The 9724-nt window shown below is 45.9% G+C and overlaps 2 protein-coding genes across 2 annotated transcripts in view; one reads left to right on the top strand and one right to left on the bottom strand.

The window, feature by feature from the left end:
- The first annotated feature begins 228 nt into the window (after positions 1 to 228).
- Positions 229 to 6129, top strand: LOC133137729 (uncharacterized). The gene is made up of 3 exons (XM_061256059.1): positions 229 to 737; positions 1545 to 1776; positions 6023 to 6129. Exons 1-3 carry the CDS (start codon positions 279 to 281, stop codon positions 6127 to 6129), a joined length of 798 nt encoding a protein of 265 aa, XP_061112043.1. The 5' UTR covers positions 229 to 278.
- atf6b (activating transcription factor 6 beta) overlaps positions 3789 to 9724 on the bottom strand; it is a 16576-nt gene continuing 10640 nt past the window's right edge. The window contains exons 11-17 of the mRNA XM_061256088.1: positions 9280 to 9462; positions 8274 to 8381; positions 7726 to 7825; positions 7524 to 7591; positions 7201 to 7300; positions 6992 to 7076; positions 3789 to 6730 (exon numbers count right to left, since the gene is read on the bottom strand). Of these exons, the coding sequence (XP_061112072.1) occupies positions 6480 to 6730; positions 6992 to 7076; positions 7201 to 7300; positions 7524 to 7591; positions 7726 to 7825; positions 8274 to 8381; positions 9280 to 9462 (895 nt within the window). The 3' untranslated portion in view covers positions 3789 to 6479. The remainder of the gene's footprint in view (positions 6731 to 6991; positions 7077 to 7200; positions 7301 to 7523; positions 7592 to 7725; positions 7826 to 8273; positions 8382 to 9279; positions 9463 to 9724) is intronic.

The raw sequence follows: 9724 nt of genomic DNA on the forward strand, positions 1-9724 counted from the left end.
CTATTACCATGTTATCATTAATTGTTTCATCTGTTACTTGCCATGCTTTGGCAATACAAATGTAAATTTTGTCATGCCTATAAAGCACTTTAAATAGAAAATTGAAATTGACAGAGTGAGAGACAGAGAGCTGCACACTGAGAATGAAAACATTTTGAGTGTGGGGAAATTGTCTGGCACGATGTGGCAGATCGTAGTTTCTGTTTCATTCGATAGTCATCGAAGCGGCAGACAGAGACAAGACACAGATAATCTGCTGTAAAAAGAAGACTAGATATATGATGGTGATCCATTGGAACTTCCTCCAAAATTCCAAATTTAAGACCAGAGAATTAGTCCAGAGCATCACCGTGGTGATTGTGCTTCAGGCTACGGAGTTGCTGACAGAGGTACATTTCACCTGCCAGTGTAACAGCTGGAGTACCGTGTTTGTCTGGCTGTACTTCGCCATGCCAGCTGTTGGATTCAGCACATTTGTCTGGTCCCTTCAGGAGGGGAAAATCTTCAGGACAAAATCCTGTGGCGAAGATTGCACCTGCATCAAATGTTGCACAGCAGGACAGATGTGCAAATGTATTCTGTCCTGCTGGAAGATGCTGTACCCAGGTCTGTGCTGGATCGTGATTCTTCTGATCGATGGAAAGTACGCAGCCTGTGCACTGTACAGAGGATGCCAGGAAGACAGCAGTACAGAGCTCACTGTGAAAGATCTGGCGTACAACATTCTCATATCCAAGGTATGTCTGAACATCAGCCCCTTTGCTTTATAGAAACCTCTAACCTTTTCATACTTCAGAATAAAAAAAAAATTGTTTGGATTGTGACTGTCCCTTATGCAGACTAAAGACTTCATTATTCTCGTTTGTTTACCTTTTTTCCTTGCTGCAAAACTTGTATTAACATGCAGACCAAGATCAGAAACAGAATCCCTTCTACAGTAGCTTGAAACCCAAACGCAAACATGCTAACAGCACTATAGATTGTCTGCTCATTATAAAAAAAAGTTTTAATTAAACATTTTTTACAATTGGGCTGATTTACATTATTGGCATTAGGCAGACGCTCTTATCCAGAGCGACATACAGACTAAGCAGGAGGCAATCCTCCCCTGGAGCAATGCAGGGTTAAGGGCCTTGCTCAAGGGCCCAACGGCTGTGTGGATCTTATTGTGGCTATACCAGGATTTGAACCACTGACCTTGCGTGTCCCAGTCATTCACCGTAACCACTACGCTATAGGCCGCCCACTATGCTTAGTCATGATATTTAGGGCAATATTGTAGGGCAGCCTGTAGGTTCGGTCGGTGGTTCTAATCCCGGTGTAGCCACAATAAGATCCACACAGCCGTTGGGCCCTTGAGCAAGGCCCTTAACCCTGCATTGCTCCAGGGGAGGATTGTCTCCTGCTTAATCAACTATCTAATCTAATCAACTGTACGTCACTCATGATAAGAGCGTCTGCTAAATGACAACAAAGTAATGTAATGTAATGTAATGTATTAATTACACAGGGTAAAGCTGTCCTCATTCCCCCCTCTCACACAGACAATTGGATTTGTTGTGCTTGCTGCAATTGTGCTGTCATATCTCATCTACCTGCTCTTGGGTTCCTGCTGCCAATCACATGAGGGTCGGTATGAGAAGATATACAGGGCGCAGCTGAAGAAAGACAGAGAGAAGTTGGCAATGCAGTACATAAAGAAGTGCTCGGAGAAGAGAGCAGCTCGGTATGAGAGAGAGGTGGAGGAGGAGACTAAGGACATACTGGCAGGTGGAGGTGAGGCCCTTCCTGGAGGGAGCAGCTCAGAGCGTGGAGACCAGAGTGTGCCTGTACCGCAGCCTGCAGGTGGAGGTGCAGGTGGAGCACATATTGCATTAGCTCCAGAAAACGTTTTGAAAATCATAGGAACGGCATGTAATTTAGAAATAAAGAAAAAATAAGAAAAAGAAAGTGAAACGAGAAATCAACGCCAGGTCTGCACCGCGTTTCCTGTTGACTCAATTCCTGTTATGGTTCCCCACGTCGTCTCCAGGTGAAGCACAGCTAAAACAGTGCATTATGAAAACCTGCATGGTAAAAACTGCCATATTACCTGCCCGGGCTTTCTCATATTCATTATCACAATATTACCTGCCCGTGCTTTCTTCCATTCATTATTACCCTATTACCAGCTCAGGCTTTCTTGTATCGATAGCATTCCTTCAACCCTCGTGCCTCAATGATTTAATAAAACAAAATCAAATAAATAAATAAAATTCAAAAAAAGCAATAGGCTTGTTTTGTTTAGGTTGTACTGTTATAGAGATGGATGGCATGACCTTTGCTATGTTTTACACAGAAATAAAGCTAGTTTAAAAACAGTTGCTTGTATTTGCTTGTATGTTGTCTTGTCCTTTTTCAATGCTCTCTATATTTTGTAGGTCTAATTTTACATTCATGCGTTACTTTTGTTTATTTTATCCTTTTTATTATTTTGGAAAGTGCTTTGAGTGCCAGGTTCTGAAAAGCACTGTATGCTTTTATTAGGGGACCAAGCACTGAAGGTACAAAGGCACCCTAATGTTATCGTTTGCTTTATTACTATGTCTTTAAAAAAATTATTCCGCAATGGAAGGCAATGGTAAGATCTATAACCGATTGGTCACTTTGTACAACTTTGCACAATGTTAGAGGGTAATACCAAAAGCTTCTAATCCCGGTGTAGCCACAATAAGATCCGCACAGCCGTTGGGCCCTTGAGCAAGGCCCTTAACCCTGCATTGCTCCAGGGGAGGATTGTCTCCTGCTTCGTCTAATCAACTGTACGTCGCTCTGGATAAGAGCGTCTGCCAAATGCCAATAATGTAATGTAATGTAATGTACGACTTGAATTTTACATTGATTCACCAAAGGCGGGCACGATAGCAATCTATTGAAATTGCAAATTGACCTACAGTCATTAACTTTTGTCTACATACGTCACTCCTCATGACAAATACATTTGCCTGAAGGACATACAAGCTCCCCACATTCTGGGGCACCATAATGTTCGGAACACAGCAATGTTATGTAAATGAAAGTAGTCATGCTTATTATTTTGTTGTATATCCTTTGCATGCCATGACTGTGACCTGACAACCTCATCAGAGTCTGGATATCTTATTTTCAGGTTGTCCCACAAGTGATGCAATAGCTCTGAGCATTTGAATGGATCTCTATGGGAATTGGGGGGTGGGACTAGATTCAGCTTTAAAGAGTAACATGGTGGTTGAAGGTGACACTTTCCAGTTGTCTTTTGGCAACAATAAAACAATATTATACAGTAATTTAAATGTATTTTAAGTGTGGTTGGAGGCGTAGATTATGTGGTTCATTGTTTTTGTTTTTTTTGGCAACCCATAATAATATGGCAGACCATTGATAAAACTTTTTCTTATTCCTCCTAAACAGGCCACTGGAATACATTTCTGAAAACACTTGAGGCAAGAAATAAGCAATGCAGTTGCAGAATCTGGATTCTTATCGATCGGCGACGTTTGATAGTTTGACCCGAGGTTGCGCACTGCTGGCTCTCTATAGGAAATGAATGGAATGCGTGTTGACAGAATTCACAGGACAGGTTGGGTTAAAATATGTTTGTACGTGTGGCTCTCGCAGGAGGTCCATGGTTTCGAACTTGATTGTCGGTCTTGTTTTCAACCGTGTCTTCAGTCAGGTCCCCCCCATCCATCTCAACGTGATATTCCTGGTTAAATAAAGGTTAAACACATTTCTGTTTTTAAATAAACATTGAATCCCTTTCACAGATGTTTTCTTTAAATAATATTTTTATTTATCAAATTCCTCTTGGTCATCTACAAATGCAAATGCGGCTGTTCAGGGGTCAGGGGTACAGGGGAACTAAAAAAACAACTTCTTTTTATTTCCCCAATGAAAATTTAAATAAAAAACTTAAATAGAAAATGGATAGCTTTGACAATATTTACATTACTACGTCTGAGACTGGAGACATAAGTTTGACATCCGACCGACAGGGTTTGCGCTTAAGAGTGCATGTACTATGCAAGTGCGTTATATCTTATGTGTGGCTGCATCACTGCGTAAAGAGAGTCTGCGTGCCATCCATGGGCGAGCAGGCAGAAGCCAACAGGAACTTCTCAAGCTGTTACGGCCCTGGCGAAATCACCAGCTACCCGCGTTTCATCCTGGTTCTACATCAACATCGGCTGGATTTCATTTGCATGTGCTCCAATGGAGGTGGGAGGTTTAAGAAAAATCATACAATAAAATTTACAAAAGGGGGAGAAAAAAATATATAATAATAATAATAATAATTCTCTCCTCTCTTTCACAATGATTCTGGTTTCTCCAAAACCCATGTATTTAAAGTGACCGTTCAACCACTTAAACCAGAAAGGGACAGCACAAAAGGCAACAATCGCACATATTTCACACGAGTTCGCAAGCGCGTCCGTCTGTCCAGAAAGGAATAGATGGCAAAGCTTAAGACGTGGAACACAGAGTAAAAAAGAGAAAGGAATTAAAAGGTTCAGAGTGATTTTTTTCCTCTGTAACTTCAGGGGGGCGTTTCAAAACGAGTGCCTCTGGAGCAGCTGATCAGAGGCGGCAAAGCCCCAGTCGCAGAAAAGCCAGGGGATTATTCACCCCTCAACGCAGGGCGAGCCCAACTCTACGCAGGGCAAGCCCGACTCCAAGCCCAGCTTCTGGGTTGGAGAATGATGCCAATAATCGTTTTGGGGTCCAAGTTGACAAAAATAAAAAAATAAAAACTTGCTCGCATGTGGTCCGTTTCTGCCCTTTCAACAGAGACAACTTAAAAAAAACATTATCTTTCCCAGTGCCTACAAAACAAACATAGCATTTCCATACTTTTACTCACCGAGGGTATCGACAATGGACAGAAATCACAACTATATACAAAAAAAAAAAAAGCACATACACGCACAGACACCCCCCATTCACACGGCCAATATCATCATCGCAGTTTTCATCCAGAGAAAATATACCCACAAGATGCTAGGACATCGAAAGTGTTCCCTCGTTGCTGTACGATATTTACATAATGCTTTGAGGTTACCGTCATTTTAATCAGGTTTTGAAAAGTCTGTGTGATGCACCGGCACACTGACCCAGAAACCCACCGTAGGGGTACGAATCGCTGCCTCCGCTCAAGTGTCCACTGGCGTACATGCAAACAAACCAGAGCAGCCTGCAGCCGCCGTGGACACGGTCCAATGTACAGCCGCTGAGCACGGGGACCTAGCTTATTGCTTCTTCTATGGTGATTTTGTCTCCACCTTCATGAGAAATCGTTGCACTGCCCCCTGCTGTATAGGAGAGGTGCAGCAATGTCTTTAAATTACCAATAACGTCACAAAAAAGCACACTGGGTCAGTGTGATAGCACCTTCCAGAAATAAGACTGTTTTCTCGCTGTATGAATTAGATTTTTTTTCTGAAAAAAAATAGCAAAAAAAAATTGAAGACCTCAAACATGTTGCATTCACACACCAAGTCAAGTCTTTGAAGGGGCAGTGCCCCTAAAAATGAAGGCATGTGTACACTTACCCGGAGGAGTATATATCCATGCAGAAAGAAATGCAACAATATTTATATATATTGGCTGCAGCTCACCATGTTAAAATGGACCTTGTGGGTTCACTGTCCATGGCAGAAACGTGCATTTACATTTACATCACACGTCAGCTGAACTATCTGGATGGACAGATACTGCTCCAGGTAAGTGACCACACACCTTGGTCATTTTTGGCGAAACCGCCCCTTTAAAGAGCCCCAATGACAGTTTGACAACAAACTGAGCACTAAATATTTTTTATGTGCTCAAGAAAAGTACAAAATATCTATCACTTCTACTGATATTTACAACAAAAACACAAATTCCCAACCGCTTAAATTTGTCATATTCGCACTCCAGTGGCGCAGGGTAGAGCAGGACATGTACAAGCGGGAATAAAATAAAGATTATTTTACCCCCCTTAAGAGAGTAATCTGTGCTCATACAGGTGCCCAAAAGCATCCGAATCTCAATGAGTCAGGACGGCCGAACGCCGTCGTTAAAAACCCCAAAGCCTCACGCCAGGACGCTCCGTGCCACTCCCTGGTGCTGTAAGCGCATCGCCCGGAAGGAAGGCAGCTTCCATTTCTTTTCTTTCTTTCTTTTTTTTTTACGGGCTTTTAGGAAGCGTGGGACATAAATGTCCTTTCAGTACCTGGACGTGGCGTGAGGTGGAAGCTCATTTGGAGGGTCAAAATCAACAGAAACACAAGAAAAAAAGAAAAAAAACCTTGCAGTGGAAAATCCTTGGGCAGAACGGACTCGTAGTGGAATTGCTGTGGCAACGGGGGTGGCGGTATCATGGATACGGAGCAGACACCCCTCCGTGCAAGTTCAGAAGGAGTAGACCTTGGCGTACCCCATCCCTTTCTCTCTCTCTCTCTCTCTCTCTCTCTCCCTGAACCTCACATCCCCCCCTCCTGACTGATGTAGAACTCGGCCCCCCTCCCCCTCACGGGTAAGGGTTGCCGCGGAGACCCCGCGTGGGCGTGTCCGGTGTGGTTGCCGTGGTGATGGTGCGCGGGCGGGGTGGGGGGCGGGTCTCGCAGCGACGGGGGGACGGCCGAGGCCTTGATGGGGATGATGCGAGTGTCCATGACCTCACAGTCCACCTGCATCATCATCTCATACCCCTGAGAGGAGTTATACAGGCTCTCTACAGGAGGGAGGGAGAGGGAGAGAGGGAGGGAGGGAGAGAGGGAGAGGGAGGGAGAGGGAGGGAGAAAGAGGGGGAGCAGGAAAGTTGAAGACATAGTTATTGAACATGTTATGCATCGCAAACTGCTTGCTTATCTGTTTAACAGATGATATTTCATAATTAACAGACTGACAGAGAGACAGAGAGACAGAGAGACAGAGTGACAGAGAGACAGAGAGACAGAGAGACAGAGAGACAGAGAGACAGAGAGAGGGTTACCATTGACGGACATGGCCGGCATCACCAGAGACATTTTGGGCCGGGTGGTCTTGTTGTGGCTGATTGCGGGCAGCAACAGGTGATCCTACAGTCAGAAGAGCAGTGTTACCGCTATGAAACGGGGGAAGCCACCGAGTGACTAATAAACAACGCCCGCAGAGTTCAAAGGTCACAGCCGCGCCCTGGATCGGCCGCGGGCGGTCTCTCACCCGTCTGAAGGAGACCACGTAGAAGGTGTCCTCGCGTCTGTCAATGGCATCCAGGAAGTCGCTGTAGCTGACCTCTGGCCCAGGAAGCACCTGCAGCTGACTGAGAGGCAGAGACGGACTTAGATTAATTATTATTATTACTACTACAACTATTAGTATTACATTTTTACATTGTGTTATGCTCGGGGCAAGCGTCCTGTGTAAGCACTGTTGTGACCGTCATTGTATGCATACGATTATTTTAGGGAATCAAAAACTAAAAGAAGGCCAAAAGAACAGTCTATGGTAGAAACAAAGGCTGCTGGGAAATGTAGTCTTCTCACCTTTCTATGGCGCGATGGGCCTGGATAGGCAGATATCTGGAGAAGTTTGCCTTTCTCAGCTGCGCCTTCTGTGAACAGAAACCATATCAGCACACAGACACCTGTGTTCCCGCTGTAAGAAGGGTTCATTATTCATTATTATTAGTTGCGGTGTAGAATGACGCGGCAGGTAAAGTTGCAGCAGAAGGTACTGGTTGTGCACCTGAGCGATCTTAGCCTTCTTGGCGATCTTGGGCTTCCCCCCTGTCTTCTTCCTGTCGATCTGGTGCCTATGGACCCAGCCCCTCAACTCATCTGCCAGCCTGCAAGAACAGAGCACCCCAAAACCCCCATAAACACACAGAGCACCCCAAAACCCCCAGGAACACACAGAGCACCCCAAAACCCCCATGAACACACAGAGCACCCCAAAACCCCCATAAACACACAGAGCACCCCAAAACACACACACATGGAGCACCACAAAACCCCCATAAACACACAGAGCACCCCGAAATAGACCACAAAATATATATACACACACACACACAGAACACCCCAAAATACACGCACGCACGCACGCACGCACGCACGCACGCACGCACGCACGCACGCACGCACGCACGCACGCACGCACGCACGCACGCACGCACGCACGCACGCACGCACGCACGCACGCACGCACGCACGCACGCACGCACGCACGCACGCACGCACGCACGCACGCACGCACGCACACACGCACACACGCACACACACACACACACTGACCGAAGGGACTCAGAGCGGTTGAACTGCCTGCAGTCTGTGGCAGTGAAGTAACGATCGATGTCCTGCAGAACCAGGTCCTTAACATCGCTGAACACGGAGCTCTGGTTCCTGCAAAGACAGCAGGAGGGAGAGGCACTGAACACACAGGAACGGTAATGGTCAGTATCAATAAAATACCGCTGTCAAGAACAAAAGCAAGTGCTAAGAAATTGTGGTTTTTGTGGGCATGGTGTGGGGTGAAGCATTTAGCCACATCCTATGACACCCACATCCTGTGAAACCTACATCCTGTGAAACCTACTACATCCTGTGAAACCTACATCCTGTGACACCTACATCCTGTGAAACCTACTACATCCTGTGAAACCTACTACATCCTGTGAAACCTACATCCTGTGAAACCTACATCCTGTGACACCTACATCCTGTGACACCTACATCCTGTGACACCTACATCCTGTGACACCCACATCCTGTGAAACATACTACATCCTGTGACACCTACATCCTGTGAAACCTACTACATCCTGTGAAACCTACATCCTGTGAAACCTACATCCTGTGACACCCACATCCTGTGAAACATACTACATCCTGTGAAACCTACATCCTGTGACACCTACATCCTGTGAAACCTACTACATCCTGTGAAACCTACTACATCCTGTGAAACCTACATCCTGTGAAACCTACATCCTGTGACACCTACATCCTGTGACACCTACATCCTGTGAAACCTACATCCTGTGAAACCTACATCCTGTGACACCTACATCCTGTGACACCTACATCCTGTGAAACCTACATCCTGTGAAACCTACATACTGTGAAACCTACTACATCCTGTGAAACCTACAACATCCTGTGAAACCTACGACATCCTGTGAAACCTAGTACATCCTGTGAAACCTAGTACATCCTGTGAAACCTACATCCTGTGACACAAAGAAAATGACTTGCAGTGGAAAAGAAGGAGTGAAAAGGTGTCTACAGAACGCCGCCTCACCTGAAGGGATAGGAGTCTGAGGAGTCTCTCTCCTCCCCCTCCTCCTCGCTCTCCGCTCGGTCCTCCTCCTCTCTCGCGCTGCCCTCTCGGGTTCGGCTCTCCTGGGCCAGCTGCAGCAGGTGCCTTCTTGTGTGCGGGACCGCCCCTTCCTGTAACCCAGACTCCAACTTCCTGTCCGTGATGCTGGAGGCGAACAGGAACCGGGAAATGACATTCATCACTCTCTCAGAGCAGATCACCGAATCAGAACGCATGCAGTTCGCCCAATCAGAGTGCATCTACGCTGCCCAATCACACTGCATCCAGGCTTTCCAATCAAAACATGCCTATGCTACCCAATCAGAGCATGTCTGCACTGACCAATCAGAGTGTGTCTACGCTGCCCAATCGGACCGCATTCACACAGTCCAATCAAAACATGTCAGTGCTACCCAGTGCTACCCAC

The sequence above is a fragment of the Conger conger genome, chromosome 9 (genome assembly GCF_963514075.1).
Source record: "Conger conger chromosome 9, fConCon1.1, whole genome shotgun sequence".
Classification (NCBI taxonomy): domain Eukaryota; kingdom Metazoa; phylum Chordata; class Actinopteri; order Anguilliformes; family Congridae; genus Conger; species Conger conger.